Here is a 20000-nt window from a genome sequence, read left to right on the forward strand (position 1 = left end):
GATATAAATACTACCATCCTCACCCTTAAAGTGAATCAGAAAAAAACTGAGGTGATGCTGCTCAATTCTGAGATAACGGGTAGCGTCTAAGACTACCCTAGTTTCGCACAAATTTGAGTACTTTTTATAGGTACCCCATATATGTTTCAAGCATAAGGCAACTTGACACAGTGGTATTTGATGAAATAAAAAAAAAAAAAATTTGCCCAGATGAATTTTTTTTTTTTTACAACCAACATACTCACATTTATCACCAATCACAGGACTTGTGTTGTTCACTTCTCTATCAAAAGTTGGGTGCACCTTGAACTTTGAGCCAACCGGAAGTTATTTGGTTTAGTACTACCAGAAACAAATTGTTTCTGTTTCTGTCTGTGTACACTTGTAAGGTCATTGAATTCACTGGTAACATTTTCTTTTGCCATTCGATCATGGCAGCCATCTTAAAATTCAACATAGACGACATTTTAAGATGTTTTGCATACATCTCAACTCAACAAAGAAGTGCCAGTTTTTCGTCTGTTTACACCTTCGATGACAGTGAGTTCACTGGTAACACTTGGTTTCACCATTTTAACACAACAGCCATCTTGTAATTCAAAATGGCTGCCATGCTCATAGTTCTTTTATATATCTCGACTCCCAATTAACACAGAAAACTAATTTTACGCCTAATTTTTATAAGCTCTTCGATGCATTTCTGGTGCTAAGCAAACCTTATGTGTTTGACTTTATATACGTGTGTGTGTGGTCTCTCTCTCTCTCTTCCTCTCTCTCTCTCTCTCTCTCTCTCTCTCTCGCTCTCTCTCTCTCTCTTCTCTCTCTCTCTCTCTATCTCTCTCTCTCTCCTCCTCTCTCTCTCTCTCTCTCTCTCTCTCTCTCTCTCTCTCTCTCGCAGACTGATTTTTGCCCCGAATTAAACGAAAATTCTCGAATCTGGATTACAACATTTATTATTAATATTAGAATTACTAGAAAACAGCTATGGAGGGATGGAAACAAATCAGCCTGCATTTTTACATGGATTACAACTAATATTGCGGGTATCTTACGCTTATAAACCTCCACATGGTCTAAGTGAGGTTAATGGTTAGTTGTTTGTGACTAACGGGAGAGAAGTGAGGTTAATGGTTAGTTGTTTGTGATTAATGGGAGAGAAGTGAGGTTAATGGTTAGTTGTTTGTGACTAATGGGAGAGAAGTGAGGTTAATGGTTAGTTGTTTGTGACTAATGGGAGAGAAGTGAGGTTAATGGTTAGGTGTTTGTCACTAATGGGAGAGAAGTGAGGTTAATGGTTAGTTTTTGTCACTAATGGGAGAGGAGTGAGGTTAATGGTTAGTTGTTTGTCACTAATGGCAGAGGAATCAGGTTAATGGTTAGTTGTTTGTCACTAATGGGAGAGAAGTGAGATTAATGGTTAGTTGTTTGTCACTAATGGTAGAGAAGTGAGGTTAATGGTTAGTTGTGTGTGACTAATGGGAGAGAAGTGAGGTTAATGGTTAGTTGTTTGTCACTAATGAGAGAGGAGTGAGGTTAATGGTTAGTTGTTTGTCACTAATGGGAGAGAAGTGAGGTTAATGGTTAGTTGTTTGTCACTAATGAGAGAGGAGTGAGGTTAATGGTTTGTTGTTTGTCACTAATGGGAGAGAAGTGAGGTTAATGGTTAGTTGTTTGTCACTAATGAGAGAGGAGTGAGGTTAATGGTTAGTTGTTTGTCACTAATGGGAGAGAAGTGAGGTTAATGGTTAGTTGTTTGTCACTAATGGGAGAGAAGGCGGAGTGGTGACCTTACACCTACACCATGAGCGGTTAAAATTCGCTCTGAATGGGAGCCGGTGTAAAAGGAACGCAGGTACGTAGGACCTCGGTTCCTAGGAATAGTAGTCCTATCGGACCTCCATAGCTTAGCAACCATAGTCCTACCCGGACTTTCATTCCTGGTTTATTTTTAAGTTGTTTTTATCCTAGGACTTGTATTCCTACCGGACTTAAATTCCCTCTACAGCAGTGACAGAAATACTAGTCCTGCAAATTAGATGTACGTTTATTATACTCTGCAATTTGCCAATCGTCCTTCAAGATTCCTGGTGGTCATAAAACCTACCGTAATACTGGTCTACAGGTTGTAATGTTTGCCCAATTAATTCACTATTATCATATAACCATTTCCCACAGCTAATATACTTTACAATTTTGGCAATAGTAAATTCTTACTGGAATCCCACTACTTTTTGTTGAAGAGTATATATAGAATATCATGTTACTATGCTTTGAAGCTCGTCTGTTACACCGTTATCTAAACGTCGCCAAATAACCACGGTATCCAAACATAGTATCATGATATATATATATATATATATATATATATATATATATATATATATTATATATATATATTCTTTTTTTTTTCTTTTTTTTCTTCTTTTTTTTTTATCATGCAACCCCTTTCAAGTTATATTTGTGTAATATGTTTCAGTCAAAAGCGGTATAGAAACTATTAGTTTTATCGTATAGAAACAACTTCCGGAAGTCGAACAAATGGCATAGCCAGCCTAAAAGTTGTGAGTTTCCAAATTTTGAATAAAATACTTTGATTATATTTCAAAGTCTGTTGCGTCACATTACAATTTTCGTACCTTTTTCTGTGAAAAATAAACTCAAGTTTATGTGTGACCTGAAGATCTACATCACTGGCTGCTAATGACTGACGTCAGACGATGTTCCCAACGTAAACATTATTTGTAGGAAGCTATTGGCGTTTTTCTTTCAAAATGTTTAATTAAAAACGCTGGCTAGTTCCGAATTTGAGCGAACAATGGAGAATTGAAAAATAAGAGGTAATTAGATGTTACAGGAAGTGTAAATGTTATATTTATTCATGCAATTCAACAATTAGTTCTGTAAATGGATGTTTGAAAAATTAAAAAACGAACTACCTGAAAATTGAGCAAATATTTGTCATGTGTACAACTCATTTCCTAGTGGCATGATAACACTTCCTAGTGACATGAATCACATGATAACACATCTGTTGGGGTTATCAGGTCAGTAGGAAGCAAGGCTGCATGATATATGCTCTATATGAAGGGATATGTTGACAACTGTTTAAAGCGGGAAAACAAAAAAAAACCTTTAACACTGTAGCTACGTTTCTAATTATTTTACGAAATCCTTATAAATGTGTTGCTCTGTTAGAGACCATAAAGTATGTTGTTCAATAGATGAGATAAACATAATACATACAATACTAGGTTTATGCGTCTTATATCGCGTGCCACTGCGTAACACTGTCGGCTAATATTTTAAGCTTTATGAACTAAAGTCATGTGTGAGAACTCGTATTGTTACACGCATCGTTATACTGCTTCTAATTTTAATTTTTATCTATCTCAGTTGATCAATCTTCTACCATTTCCTTACAATTAAATTTAAATTTAAAGTTTGCCTTGTTTAACGACAATAGCAGAGCACACTGATTTATTAATCCTCGACACAATTGAATTTATGTCTGTATATTATTAACGTTTAACAGCCCTGTGTGTTGCGCACACCTCGACATTCGATTACTAATGGGAGCAAATTCAGTATAGCAGCACTTTTTGTTTCTTTATTATGTGTGTGTGTTTGTGAATGTATGAGTATAAGTGTGTGTGCATGGGTATGTGTGTGTTTGTGTGTGTGCTTGTGTGTATTTGTGTGTGTATGTATGTGTGTGTTTGAGTGTATATGTGTGTGTGTGTCTCTCTCTCTCTCTCTCCGCCGTCTCTCTCTCCTCTCTCTCTCTCTCTCGGTCTCATCTCTCTCTCTCTCTCTCTCTCTCTCCTGTGTGTGTGTGTGTGTGTGTTTGTGTGTGTATGTGTGTGTTTTTGTGTGTAAGTGTGTGTGTTTGTGCGTGTGTGTGTGTGTATGTGTGGGTATATATGTATGTATATGTGTATGTGTATGTGTGTGTGTGTGTCTGTGTATATTTGTGTGTGTATGTGTGCCCCAATATTGCAGTTTGCAGGAGAGAGAGAGAGAGAGTGAGAGAGAGAGAGAGAGAGAGAGAGAGAGAGAGAGAGAGAGAGAGAGAGAGAGAGAGAGAGAGAGAGATATAAGAGAGAGAGAGAGCGAGAGAGGTTATTACCAGATTGGTTTTCGGTATCGTCAATATCATATATTAGGAATACAAAGGGTAATAATATCTTTATCATATAATCTGAAGCTTAATACAACGTGGGTTTTTTAAAACTGTACACGCAACTTTAATTCCAGCCATTACTAGATATTCAAATGACGTAAGAATATGTGGCGCGGTGTATTTTTGAATGGAAATGACGTCAAACTCGAATGACGTCATTTTGGATGTCTTTATATCAAAATAAACTAGGACTGAACGTTTTTTTTGTTTTCTGAACGCTGGACAGCTTTCAGTACAAAACTGTGTAATATTATACAAATATTATATGATACACGATAATAATAGACTAAGCGATATATGAAGATACAAATCTAATCTAATTTAAATTAACTGGTTATGGCGGTAAAACGAAATATAATCATTCCACCGTTTTAATTATAGTATTTACAGTGGTATTACCATTTACTGCAGTAGCATTTAATATTTCGGTTGAGGCAACAGCCCGAGCGAGAAAGAGAAGGCTTTTGAACTCTGTGGTATACAGGTTACTGTATATGTTATGCAATCACTCAGCGTATATGTTTCTACATAGCTTAGCTAGGGGTGGGTGGGTGTGACAGAATCGAGCTCAGGTGTTCTGTTCACGATCAAGTCTCCTCAGAGGAACCATTATCTGAGTGGGTTTCCTCTGGAGACTACTATTAAGTCAAAATGATCAAACATTTAACATCTAATAGCCGACGATTAATACATAAATGTGCTCTAGTAGTGTCTTACCAATTAATAATTAAATTATGTTGTCATGTATTCCTTTGATGGTATCAAACATGTTCTCATTTATACTAAGAGCCTTCATATGTCTCCATGACATTACTATCAACAGTGTTGATAACCTATCTTAAGTCAATGTACAGTGGGTGGACTTTATACACGTTTTATCACTGTCAATGTCATTAACAGATACAATCTCATCTATATTGCTCCTGAGTTTTTTATTATTATTATTTTATTTTATTTTTTAATTTTTTTACTATAATTGTTTTTTGCGGGGAGGGGCGGAGGTATTCCATAAAAGGAATATATCACAACATAATTAGTTTTGTAAGACTGAACGGACATTTGACATACTGGTTTGTATTTAACAATGGTGTTAAGCATGGTCGCAATCTGTCACTGATTCTCTTTCGTATGTGTATCAGTGATCCGGTAACTTTAGTAAACTTATGTAATCTGGCCATAAACAATAATAGTGATATCAAATGCATTTTTCTGATAACAGTTTTATTTGCGAAAATGAATAGGTTGTACACAATTGCTTATCAAAATGGTGTAGAAAACCCCCAGATTAGCAACTGATGCTTAAGTGAATTACCTGCACACGTTTGTCCAACTTCAGAATATCCATTCAAACACGTACAGGTGTATGATCCATCTGTATTGTTGCAGTCGGCATTGGTACCACACGACGTCTGTACAAGACATTCGTCAATATCTAAATCCAACCGAACATGATTTAAAACAAAACCTGCACTAATGTCCCTTTCCAATAAACAAGCTGTTAAATATCAGCATACAGTTTTTTCAAACTTATATATTCTATGACATAGTTACAAACATACATTGTATTGCAATATCGTAATTTTTTAAAAGACATTTGGGAAGTATATGTTCTTTAAACAAATGTACCATGCACCCCTACTACCCCCCCCTCCCCCCCCCCCCCCCCCCCCCCCCCCCCCCGGACATTTAAATGGTCGTAATAGTTCAAAGACAATGGCTTGCAATGGCTATGACAAGCGTGAACGTGACAAAAAGTGTCAGTAGCACAGTTCGTATTGTAATCAAGCACTTCTTCGAATCAAAGAAAACAATGGAGATACCTTCCAGATTTCAGTGTAAATTATGACAATAGAGGTTCAGAGCATCATTTATGAGTTATGTTTGATTATTATTATTATTATGATTAGTATTAGTATTATTTGTTTGTTTGTTGTTGTATTTTATTACAAATACCAGAAATGATGTCTAGAAATAAATGAAAAGTGTAGGGGTATCATGATACACATACAATTTTAACAAAGGATACCATAACGAGACGACCGGAAGTGGTGTATAATTCATCATGAAGAGTTATTTTAAATTTGTTTCAAGTTGTCAACCTGCAGAGAATCTCAGTTTTTAATTTTTTTACTGAACAAAATAGTATACACATCTCAGGGTTTAATTTGTATAGTTTTTAACATTTTTTTTACAAAAAAAGTAGTGCACCCCCTAGGATTTTGATCAGGGTACGGCCCTGTAGCTGGTTGAAGGAAACGATTATGTTATACATGACATCAGTGAATTTCACTGGATCCAGTAAGAGACATCCAAGTCAAACTTGGGAGTCAAACTGGCAGTGTCTTCAAAAGGTAGCTCGTTATCAGTTAAGTTTGAACTTAATCTGGTGTGCTCATTATGTATAGTGTATATAATGTTGGTAACTAATATATATGTTTTCTGTAAAAGTTAAGTATTCCCCACATTGTTTATTGAGTAGCAAATTAAATGTGCCTATCAAGACTTCACCTTGATAATAAATGGTTGATAGTTTATTGTTCTGTTCACCACTAGCGGTCTTATTTTATTGTAATACTGATAAACATATACTGATAGACAGAATGACACAGTGATCAAATTAAGGAACACAATGTTTATAGCACGGATATCAACGCTTTCCGTAACTTTGTCATCCGTGATTCTGTTTTTCGAGGTAGGTACGATTTTTTTATTTCATATAAATTTGATTTGGCTCTACTACAAATAATAGTTGGACATAGATTTATGCATGCATTTGTGCATGTGTATTTCTATAATATATAAAACATATCATATATATATTACATATATATACATACATATATATATATATATATATATATATATATATATATATATATATATATCTATATATATATATCTATATCTATATATATATCTATATATATATATATATATATATATATATATATATTGTATATATATATATCTGTGTGTGTGTGCGCGTGCGTGTGCGTGCGTGTGTGTGTGTGTGTGATTGTGTGTGATTGTATATCAACCAACGCATGGTTGTTTAACTATAAAGTATTAACTACAGGTATTATGCAACTGCATAATTATCTTTGATATATCTGTTAAAACTACCCCTGATGCCAAGTCTCAATTTCATTTTTTTTTTTTAATTCTTTCTTTTTCTTTTTTATTGGCAAAGGTACAGTTTATAAAACATAAATTACAAAATACAAGAAAAAAGAACAATACACTATACACACAGCACGTAATTAAATACAAACAGTAATTGAAAAAAATAGGTAAAGAAGTATGTACAGCTGACGTTTCAGGGAGGTATAACATGTACTTGAACACAGCAGATCTCCTATGTACACGACTTATATATTATTATTATTATTATTATTATTATTATTATAGATGCATTAAAAGCGAGTTGATTAAATCAACCTTAATAAAAAAGAAAACGGAGAAGAATAATATTTATTCACTGGCTTCTAATACCGCGACAAAAGGCACCATTTTTTAATATGGTCGTCCCCTTGCAAATTTATTTGTGATATTATTTTTTCTGTCATGTAATAATCCTTTATCATGGATAGAAGACGAGAAAACGATAGTGAGATGTTAGCTACAAGAGCATTATGTATATATTGTTTTGTTATTAAAATTAAATGATTAAGTATTTTTTGTCCTGTTTGTATACCAAATATTATCTTTCTATCGTTTATAATTGTACAGGATCCAATGACGTCAAAAATCCAAGATTCCAAATTTCGCCACAAAGAAGTCACATTAAACAAAAATGTGCATCATCGTTCCCTCGTCCTCATTACAGAAAGTACAAAGTGCATCGTCCCGAATCCCTATCCTACACAGAAAGCTATTGGCTGCTATTATTCTATTAAGAATTTTATATTGAAAATCTATAAGTGCGATTTATTTAGTACATAATCTGGGTGTTAAATATACCTCTTTCCATATCAACGGGCAGTTATCATCGTTTATTATCGCAGACCAGTGGATTTGTGCTGTTGGCATTTCTACATTCATAGAAAGTATATTATAAAGTATGTCATTAAAAACATATACGTTGGACACAAAGTATTATATAAATTTATCTGTCCTTGCAATTTTTGGACAATGCCTTTCCAATTTTCTGGGATACTATGAATTACATTTTCGTAATCTAAAAAGGTTCCTCATATGTTATATTTTTGTTTTAACTCTGCAAAAGGAATGATGTATCCTGTTTCAGATAAAAGATCTCTGATATGTGTTATACCGTTATTATACCAATTGTGGATAAATAATGACCTGTTTTTAAAATGTGTGTTGTACCATATCGGCTCATTTACTATTTCGTTACCAGTTTCAATTTCCGTTTTTTGCACAAGATCTTTCCATGCATTCAATGCATCATTCCAAAAAGGATTTTAAAACTTTTATTCAAATATTCACCAACATTGGCTCCCATTTTAGATATAGCTACATTATCCATATATTTATTTAGAAACCATTTCCATGTGCAGTCTGATTGATTGTTGCGTCTTAACCATGAAACTTTTAGAACTTTAATAAATGTTAATGTTTCAATCATTTTTAGCCCCAATCCACACCCATGTGTGCCGTTGCATTATTGTAAAAAGTAGATACCCATTTTCGAATTGATAGACCGAAAAAACACACCAAAAGTCTCAGTTTCAAGTATACATTATGTAAACCTCTCATAATGTGTCTGTTACCTGTACATGACCGTCCATCTCCAGTATATCCATCTCGACAGGTACATGTATACGATTCCGGTGTATCCGTGCAGTCAGCATGGATATCGCATAAAGCCTTTCCAGTCTGACATTCGTGCGTGTCTGCAAAACATAAAAAACTCGTGTTGAAACAGTTATTTGTTATACAAATAAAGGTATATCAACTAATTCAGCTAACAATCCCCAAAATCCCAACAACAAACAAACAAAACAACAAAAACAAACAAACAAAAAAACAAAAACAAAACACAAACAAAAAGAAACCCCCAAAAACCTACAACGAACAAAACAAAAGCAAATCCACCAAAAAACAAACAACAAAACAAACATCGTAGTAATATTATATGCAAGGCCTTTTTAATAGTATCCGATTGATCTAATCGCTTGTCAGATATTGTAAATATGTATTTATTATAGTTTGCTGTTTTTATTATAAAGATTATAAGTTCTAAAACTTAAAGCTATAAAGAACTTGAACTTGAAGCCTTCTCAATAACATCATTTGTAGTTTCCTGATCCCGCATTTTGAAAGGATCTTGTTGCGCTCAAGTCCAATCGCTTACCGTGCACACACCATGCTAAATATCACGTACAAATATGAATTCTATAAATACAATAATGGAGGTGTTCTTTTACACAGAAGTGGCTATACACATGGCAGCCGTGTATACAGCCTCGGGTAATGATTACTGGTTATCTACACGACGGAAATATTTTGGGTGGAAAGACCACACCCCTTCTAAACGTTCATCTTTCAACGACTTAGGTGTCACTACACAGTTAACTTCCGAGTGTATATATGTCTATATATATATATATATATATATATACACACAAATGAGATGTTAAGATTGCTGACATAAATGCTAATGCAACAGTTATAATTGAAAGTAAAGTTTGTTTTCATTTAACGACGCCACTATAGCGCATTGACTGTTTGATCATCGGCTATTGGACGTCACACATAATGGTCATTCTGACACAGTTTCAGGGGAAACCCGCTACATTTTTCCATTAGTAGCAAGGGATATTTTATATGCATCATCCCACAGACAGAATAAAACATACCACGGCCTTTGTCCAGTTGTGGAACAATGGGAAAAAACCCAATCAGAGAATGAGTAAACAGAGTACATGAGTAAAACTCCCTATTATATGTGATGTGGAATGATGTGGCTAATTCTTATTGGCCGAATTGTCGGCGTTTGCAAGCGCACATCTTGAACGTTCAACACAATTGAACTCTGGATATTTTTATGTCAGTTTATGGTGAGTGTTCGCTGACGTTTAAACTATAAACCTATGCGCTGGAGAACTCCAGCAGCCACACGCGGCGGCCGTATGCTAGCGTATTACGGCTGGTGACGGCGTCAAACGTATAAATACAGCTTAACTGTAGCTTGGAATGGTATTTTACTGCTGACCACTAACCTGTGACACCGACCACGACACTGTTATTGGCTAATTTGGGTAAGCCAACTTGTCACCGATTACTCAAAATCTCACCTGGCAAGAAGACATGTTTTTCCTTCTCTAAACGTTTGCGATCTCTGGAATCCTGAGGTTAGTTTTCTTTATCTTTTCTTATTTACACTTGTTTATACTAATATGCATAAAGTCAAATTTCATTACGAAATAGTTGTAGCTTTGTAAATTACAGTTAGTATTAAATATAAATCTGTCTGAAGAATTAGACATAAACGTTATTTAGTTTGGAAGTAATGCTGGCTTATTTAATAGTTGGATTATATATGTAGTTATATCCAAGATGCATATATGTGTAATAATTAAAGTACAATTATAATAAACATTGCGGTAGCTTAATGATTACTAATGATTAATAATTAATAGTATTCATTTAGCATGTCAGTAAGAAATAGAAAATGACTGTATCTGTATACATTATGCATGCTATGTAACAGTTGTGATCCATGTTTTAGGTTTTGTTTTATTTGTTTTATAGTTAACTGATCAAGACCTTCAATCGCTGTGTCGCCCTTACGCCGTAGACTATTGTTTGTTTCTTTAGGTTACGGCCCGTGCAGTATATTCACTTCTCGTGTCAATTGTGTACTGTGTAAATGTGTATTTTCCATTATATTGTGAATGTAACTTAGTTTAGAATATTTATTAATGTTTAGTTTTATGCATTGAAAATATGTCACCATGGGATATTTATTTACGTTAAATTAATAAATATTTAATTATTATTTTTGTTGTTTTTTTACTTGTATTTTTCTCTTTTTAATCAAGAGTATTATATTTGCTTATCAACATACTGCAGGGAATATAATTCTATCAGTTGATAATATATTAGTACAACTTTGGTACCGCATTTTTTATGTGGATATATGTATCATCGTGTTTCATATGTTTTAAGATCATTGTTATTGCTTTACATGTTTTTATCTGATAGACTGCCCTCAATACAGAACCCTATCGAATTGCTTCGGTATGTGTGTCTGCCTGTTTGTCTGTGTGTGTGTGTGTGTGTGTGTGTGTGTGTGTGTGTGTGTGTGTGTGTGTGTGTTTAAGTTATGTGACTATGTGTGTGTGTGTGTGTCTACGTGTGTGTGTGTCTGTGTGTGTGCGTGTGTGCGTGTGTGTGTGTGATATATATAGATGTGTCATCTTCTTTACTCTTTTTTCACTTTATTTTGGAGGGGGCGGGTGGGTGATGGTGGGGTCTCAACAAACGGCACAATATACAGATGTACATTGTATAGCTCAAGTTGTAATTATTCTATACTGTCCCTTAATTAATTGTGTTTAGTGTATTACACCTACCGGGGAGCACTGTTTTGTTTTCTCTGTTTGGTTCTATACTGTCCCTTAACTAATTGTGTTTAGTGTACTACCGGGAAGCAATGGTGCGTTTTCTCTGCTTGGTTCTCAAAGAACAAAAGGAAACAAAATCAATAATCTGTTTTCGTTGTATCATGACCAGATTAACATTAAACATCAAGAATTGAAAAACAAATAAACAAAACAAAATCTCCATAACAAGCATTCTAAGAGTACTGTAAAAGCAATGGATGTCCCCTACCGTGAACCACACATTTGTGTATTTCCTAAGTCCAAGGGCCATGACTCTGTGAAAATGGGGTATTTCGTTATGAAAGTAAAACCTGATTTGTAACAATTCATATACCAAACCTTTTGGATTTGCTGCTGCTGTTTCGTTTCGGATGATACACTTTAATGTCAAGATATTTTAATGAAAAAAGGCCTAAATGTCCTGGAGATTTCTGAGTTTTCATTATTATCAACAAATGCGATTTAAATCCGGCCCCTTACCAGTTTCAAGTATGCATTATTATCATAACCTGAAGTATTGTGTTTGATCCGTAACCATATGTTCCCTCTCTTTGCTAATTTCCATGCCTGTGCATATAATATGTCATCAAACTTAATTTCGAATGATGCAAGAGAGTGAGTTCAAATGTGACCTTTAAGTATCATATAAATACGATGTGAGCATTTTTGTCACAACTCCCTGTTCCATACACAAAAGAGAATCCGATGTCAACTTGGTTTAACTTACTGTTTAATGACGGTTCTATGCATCAGCCTACTTGCACTTTAATGTTGAGCTGTGTTCTAAATGCTTCATCAACTGAATGAATGAATGAATGTTTCATCGACACGCCAGAAACTTCGTCAAACGCATACTATCCTTTTGCAACGTCCCATTGAAGAACTCCGGGGAAACGCTAGACATTACCAAGAAGTACTACTGTTTGCTTTCTACAAAAACAATCCCTACAGAACACGCCCCTGTCCTAACAAACACATCTGTGGTTTCTGTAAGAGAGATCACACACAAAACTGCAGAGTGCAAATCAAAACAAATCACTGCCACATCATCTAGACAAGAATGTCAACGACCACAACACAAATTCCGGTACACAATAATAAACTTGATGATTGGCTTAAGGGTTACGATCGCATTCTCCAGGATACATGTATTAAAGATAAAGGTATAGTACAATTTCAATAAGGTCCTGTCTATTACACCCTGTGCCTCCATCTCTCTCTCTCTCTCTCTCTCTCTCTCTCTCTCTCTCTCTCTCTCTCTCTCTCTCTCTCTCTCTCTCTCTCTCTCTCTCTCTCTCTCTCTCTCTCTCTCTCTCTCTCTCTCTTTGTGTCTGTGTCATTGTACATGCGTTAATCGTAGTGTAAGTTTCTCTCTTTGCATTGCATATATATATATGTAAGTATATATATTTATATATATATATATATATAGATAGATAGATAGATAGATAGATAGATAGATAGATATAGATAGATAGACAGACAGACAGATAGGTAGATAGATAGATAGATAGATAGATAGATAGATATAATATAGGTGGTATTTTGGTAATTTTAAGCTATTGCACTGCCCTTTACACACACACACAAAAAAGAACATGCATTGAGATATAATCAGTGGGTTCATACTTTGGATCAGTAACTATAGCTCGTGGTGGTATTTGACTGCTGACCACTAACCTGTAACACCGACCACGGCTCTGCCATTGGCTAATTTGGGTAAGCCAACTTGTCTCCAATTACTCTTTTCAAAATCTCACCTGGCAAGAAGACATGTTGTTCCTTCTCTAAACGTTCGCCATCTCTGAAATCCTGAGGTTAGTTTTCTTTATCTTTTCTTATTTGCACTTCGTTATACTAATATTCATAAAGTGAAATTTCATTACGAAGTAATTGTAGCTTTGTAAATTACAGTTAGTATTAAAAATAAATCTGTATGAAGAATTATACATAAACATTATTTAGTTTAGAAGTAATGCTGGCTTATTTAATAGTTAGATTATATATGTAGTTATATTCAAGATGCATACATGTGTAACAATTAAAGTATAATTATAATAAACCTTGAAGTAGCTTAATGATTAATCATGATTCATAATTAATAGTATTCATTTAGCATGTCGTTAAGAAATAGAAAATGGCTGTATCTGTATATATTATGTATGCTATGCAACAGTTGTGATCCGTGTTTTAGTTTGTATTTTATTTGTTTATAGTTAACTGATCTATACCTTCAATCTCTTTGTTGCCCTTACGCCCACACCGATAGGTAGACTATTGTTTTTCTCTTTAGGTGCAGTATATTCATTGCTCCAGTTTATTGTGTACTGTGTAAATGTGTATTTTCCATTATATTGTGAATGCAACTCAGTTTAGAATATTTGTTAATGTTTAGTTCTATACATTGTGAATATTTCACCATGGGATATTTATTAATGTTAAATTAATAAATATTTAATTATATGCTTGAAGTAGCGTGTATTCAATTAATATATTTTTGTTGTGTTTTTTAATTGTGTTTTTCTCTATTTAATCAAATGTATCATATTTGTTTATAAACATACTGCAGGGGATATATTTCTATAAGTTGATAGTACATTAGTACAACTTTAGTTCCGTATCTGTTTATGCTGATGTGTGTATCATCGTGTTTCATATGTTTTAAGCGTATTGTTATTACTTTACATGTTTTGTGTGATAGACTGCCCTCAACAAAGAACCCTGTCGAATTGCTTCGGTCGTTTGTTGACAATTATTGATAGTGTCTGTGTGTGTGTGTGTGTGTGTACGTGCGTGTGTGTGTGTGCGTGTCTGTGTGTGTCTCTGTGTGTCTATATGTGTGTCTCTGTGTGTGAGTGTCTGTGTGTGTCTGTGCGTGTGTGTCTGTGTGTGTCCATGTGTGTGTTTGTGTGTATTTGTATGTACTTGTGTGTGTGTATGTGTGTTTGTGTGTGTGTGTTATTTGCGTGTATGTCTGTTTGTCTGAGTGCGCGTTTATGCGTGTCTGCCTGTGTGTATATGTGTGTGTGTGTGTGTGTGTGTTATGTGACTGTGTCCGAGTGTGTATGCGTGCGTCTGTGTGTGTCTGTGTGTATGTTGTGTTTCTGACCGTGTGTGTCTGTGTGTGTTTATATGTTTGTCTGTGTGTATGTATGTGTGTGTGGGTGTGTATGTATGTGTCTGTGTGTGTGTATGTGCGTATGTGTGTGTATTTGTGTGTGCATGTGTGTGTCTATGTGTGTGTCTCTGTGTGTGAGTGACTGTGTGTGTCTGTGTGTGTGTATGTGTGGGTATATGTGTGTGTTTGTGTGTATTTGTCTGTACATGTGTGTGTGTGTGTGTGTGTGTGTGTGTGTGTGTGTGTGTGTGTGTGTGTGTGTGTGTGTATATTTGCGTGTATGTGTGTTTGTCTGAGTGCGCGTGTATGCGTGTCTGCCTGTGTGTATGTGTGTTGTGTGACTGTGTGCGCGTGTGTCTGCGTGCGTGTGTGTGTCTGTGTGTGACTCTGTGTGTGTTGTGTTTGTGACTGTGTGTGGCTGTGTTTGTTTATATGTGTCTGTGTGTATGTATGTGTGTGTGTGTGTGTATATGTGTGTATGTATATGTATGTGTATGTGTGTGTGTTTATGCGTATGTGTGTGTTTTGTGTGTGTTTGTATGTATGTGTGTGTATGTGTGTATGTGTGTGTGTGTGTGTGTTGTATATGTGTTTCTATATGTGTGTGCGTGTGTGTGTGTGTGTGTGTGTATGTGTGTCAGATATATGTGTCATCTTCTTTACTCTTTTTTCACTTTGTTTTGGAAGGGGCGGGGTGGGTGATTGTGGGGTCTCAACAAACGGCACAATATACAGTTCTCCTTTGTATAGCTCAAGTTTTAATTGTTCTATATTATCCCTTCATTATTTGTGTTTAGTATATTACACCTACCGGGGAGAACTGTTGTGTTTCCCCTGCTTGGTTCTATACTGTTCCTTAATTGATTCTGTTTAGTGTATTACACCTACCGGGGAGCACTGTTGTGTGTTCTCTGCTTGGTTTTATAATGTCCCTTAATTAATTGTGTTTAAAATATTACACCTACCGGGGAGCACTGTTGTGTTTTCTCTGCTTGGTTCTATACTGTTCCCTTAACCAATTGTGTTTAGTATATTACACTTACCAGGGAGCATGGTTGTGTTTTCTTTCCTTGGTTCTGAAAGAACAAAAGAAAACAAAATCATGAGCAGATTAACTTTAAACCTAAATAATTGAATAACAAATAAACGAAACAAAATCTCCAAAACAAGCATATTAAGAGTACTGTAAAAGCAATGGATGTTCCCTACCGTGCACCACACAGTTTTTATACCTATGTGTGCATGTGTGTTTCTCTGTGCGTGTGTGTCTGTGTGTGTGTGTGTGTTTGTCTGTATCTGTGTGTGTGTGTGTATATATGTGTGTGTGTGTGTGTGTGTGCGTGTGTATGTGTATGTGTATGTGTGTGTATCTGTGTGTGTGTGTGTGTGTGTTTGTTTGTGTATGTGTCTGTGTCTATATGTCTGTGTGGGTATGTGTGTGTGTGTTTGAGTGTGTGTTTGTCTGTGTTTATATGCGTATGTGTGTGTGTGTGTCTGGGTATGTCTGTGCGTGTGTGTGTGTGTGTGTGTGTGTGTGTGTTTGTCTGTGTATCTGTGTGTATGTGTGTGTTTCTCTGCGACTGTGTGTGTATGTGTGTGTGTGTCTCTATATATGTGTGTATGTGTGTATCTGTTTGTGTGTGTGTGTGTGTGTGTGTGTGTGTGTGTGTGTGTGTGTTGAGTGTGTCTGTGTGTGTGTGGGTGTCAGTGTGCATTTGTATATGCCTGTGTGTGTGTCTCAATGTGTTTGTGTGTGTGTGTCTTTGTGTATGAGTGTTTGTCTGTGTCTGCATGTATATGTGTGTGTGTCTGTGTGTCTCTGTATGTGCGTCTGTGTGTGTGTGTGTGTGTGTGTGTGTGTGTGTGTGTGTGTGTGTGTGTGTGTGTGCGTGCGTGTGTGTGTGTGTATTTGTGTGACAGATATATGTGTTATCTGATTTACTCTTTTTTCACTCAGGTGTAATACACTAAACACAATTAATTAAGGGACACTACCGGGGAGCAATGTTGTGTTTTCTCTGCTTGGTTCTGAAAGAACAAAAGGAAACAAAATCAATAATTTGTTTTGGTTGTATCATGACCAGGTTAACATTAAACATCAAGAATTGAAAAACAAATAAACAAAACAAAATCTCCAACACAAGCATTCTAAGAGTACTGTAAAAGCAATGGATGTCCCCTACCATGCACCACACAATTTTGTATTTCCTAAGTCCAAGGGCCATGACTCTGTGAAAATTGGGTAAATCGTTATGAAAGTAAACACTGATTTGTAACAATTCAAATACCAAACCTTTTGCATTTACTGCTGCTGTTTCGATTCGGATGATACACTTTAATTTGAAGATATTTTAGTGAAAAAAGGCCTAAATGTCCTGGAGATTTCTGAGTTTTCATTATTATCAACAGATGTGATTTAAATCCGGCCACTTATCAGTTTCAAGTATACATTATTGTCATAACCTGAAGTAGTGTGTTTGATCCGTAACCATATGCCCCCTGCCTTTGCTTATTTTCATGTCTATGCATACAATATGTCATTAAACTTAATTTCCAATGATGCAAGAGAGTGAGTTCACATGTGACCTTTAAGTATCATGTAAATACGATGTGAGCATTTTTGTCACAACTCCCTGTTCCATACACAAAAGAGAATCCGATGTCAAACTTGGTTTAATGACGGATGCATCAGCCTACTGCACTTTAATGTTGAGCTGTGTTCTAAATGCTTCATCAACTGAATGAATGAATGAATGTTTATCGACACGCCAGAAACTTCGTCAAACGCATACTATCCTTTTGCAACGTCCCATTGAAGAACTCCGGGGAAACGCTAGACATTACAAAAGTACTACTGTTTCTGCAGAGTGCAAATCAAAACAAATCACTGCCACATCAGCTAGACAAGGATGTCAACGACAACAACACAAATTCCGGTACACAATAATAAACTTGATGATTGGCTTAAGGGTTACGATCGAATTCTCCAGGATGCATGTATTAAAGATAAAGGTATAGTACAATTTCAATAAGGTCCTGTCTATTACACCCTGTGCCTCCATATCTCTCTCTCTCTCTCTCTCTCTCTCTCTCTCTCTCTCTCTCTCTCTCTCTCTCTCTCTCTCTCTCTCTCTCTCTCTCTCTCTCTCTCTCTCTCTCTCTGTTTGTTTGTGTGTGTCATTGTACATGCGTTAATCGTAGTGTAAGTTTCTCTCTTTGCATTGCATATATATATATGTGTATATATATATATATATATATATATATAGATAGATAGATAGATAGATAGATAGATAGATAGATATAGATATAGATAGATAGACAGACAGACAGATAGGTAGATAGATAGATAGATAGATAGATAGATATAATATAGGTGGTATTTTGGTAATTTTAAGCTATTGCACTGCCCTTTACACACACACAAAAAAAAGAACATGCATTGAGATATAATCAGTGGGTTCATACTTTGGATCAGTAACTATAGCTCGTGGTGGTATTTGACTGCTGACCACTAACCTGTAACACCGACCACGGCTCTGCCATTGGCTAATTTGGGTAAGCCAACTTGTCTCCAATTACTCTTTTCAAAATCTCACCTGGCAAGAAGACATGTTGTTCCTTCTCTAAACGTTCGCCATCTCTGAAATCCTGAGGTTAGTTTTCTTTATCTTTTCTTATTTGCACTTCGTTATACTAATATTCATAAAGTGAAATTTCATTACGAAGTAATTGTAGCTTTGTAAATTACAGTTAGTATTAAAAATAAATCTGTATGAAGAATTATACATAAACATTATTTAGTTTAGAAGTAATGCTGGCTTATTTAATAGTTAGATTATATATGTAGTTATATTCAAGATGCATACATGTGTAACAATTAAAGTATAATTATAATAAACCTTGAAGTAGCTTAATGATTAATCATGATTCATAATTAATAGTATTCATTTAGCATGTCGTTAAGAAATAGAAAATGGCTGTATCTGTATATATTATGTATGCTATGCAACAGTTGTGATCCGTGTTTTAGTTTGTATTTTATTTGTTTATAGTTAACTGATCTATACCTTCAATCTCTTTGTTGCCCTTACGCCCACACCGATAGGTAGACTATTGTTTTTCTCTTTAGGTGCAGTATATTCATTGCTCCAGTTTATTGTGTACTGTGTAAATGTGTATTTTCCATTATATTGTGAATGCAACTCAGTTTAGAATATTTGTTAATGTTTAGTTCTATACATTGTGAATATTTCACCATGGGATATTTATTAATGTTAAATTAATAAATATTTAATTATATGCTTGAAGTAGCGTGTATTCAATTAATATATTTTTGTTGTGTTTTTTAATTGTGTTTTTCCTCTATTTAATCAAATGTATCATATTTGTTTATAAACATACTGCAGGGGATATATTTCTATAAGTTGATAGTACATTAGTACAACTTTAGTTCCGTATCTGTTTATGCTGATGTGTGTATCATCGTGTTTCATATGTTTTAAGCGTATTGTTATTACTTTACATGTTTTGTGTGATAGACTGCCCTCAACAAAGAACCCTGTCGAATTGCTTCGGTCGTTTGTTGACAATTATTGATAGTGTCTGTGTGTGTGTGTGTGTGTGTGTGTGTGCGTGTGTGTGTGTGTGTGTCTGTGTGTGTCTCTGTGTGTCTATATGTGTGTCTCTGTGTGTGAATGTCTGTGTGTGTCTGTGCGTGTGTGTCTGTGTGTGTCCATGTGTGTGTTTGTGTGTATTTGTATGTACCTGTGTGTGTGTATGTGTGTTTGTGTGTGTGTGTTATTTGCGTGTATGTCTGTTTGTCTGAGTGCGCGTTTATGCGTGTCTGCCTGTGTGTATATGTGTGTGTGTGTGTGTGTGTGTGTGTTATGTGACTGTGTCCGAGTGTGTATGCGTGCGTCTGTGTGTGTCTGTGTGTGTGTTGTGTTTCTGACCGTGTGTGTCTGTGTGTGTTTATATGTTTGTCTGTGTGTATGTATGTGTGTGTGGGTGTGTATGTATGTGTCTGTGTGTGTGTATGTGCGTATGTGTGTGTATTTGTGTGTGTATGTGTGTGTCTATGTGTGTGTCTCTGTGTGTGAGTGACTGTGTGTGTCTGTGTGTGTGTATG

At 35.4% G+C, this 20000-nt stretch overlaps 1 protein-coding gene and 1 long non-coding RNA gene across 2 annotated transcripts in view; both read right to left on the bottom strand.

The window, feature by feature from the left end:
• LOC121385792 overlaps window positions 1-20000 on the bottom strand; it is a 34889-nt gene that overhangs the window by 7841 nt on the left and 7048 nt on the right. The window lies entirely within an intron of this gene.
• Window positions 1-20000, bottom strand: part of LOC121385790 (signal peptide, CUB and EGF-like domain-containing protein 2) — a 27906-nt gene that overhangs the window by 4763 nt on the left and 3143 nt on the right. The window contains exons 4-7 of the mRNA XM_041516577.1: window positions 16865-16897; window positions 15913-15945; window positions 8914-9036; window positions 5493-5612 (exon numbers count right to left, since the gene is read on the bottom strand). Of these exons, the coding sequence (XP_041372511.1) occupies window positions 5493-5612; window positions 8914-9036; window positions 15913-15945; window positions 16865-16897 (309 nt within the window). The remainder of the gene's footprint in view (window positions 1-5492; window positions 5613-8913; window positions 9037-15912; window positions 15946-16864; window positions 16898-20000) is intronic.

The sequence above is a fragment of the Gigantopelta aegis genome, chromosome 12, assembly GCF_016097555.1.
Source record: "Gigantopelta aegis isolate Gae_Host chromosome 12, Gae_host_genome, whole genome shotgun sequence".
Lineage (NCBI taxonomy): Eukaryota > Metazoa > Mollusca > Gastropoda > Neomphalida > Peltospiridae > Gigantopelta > Gigantopelta aegis.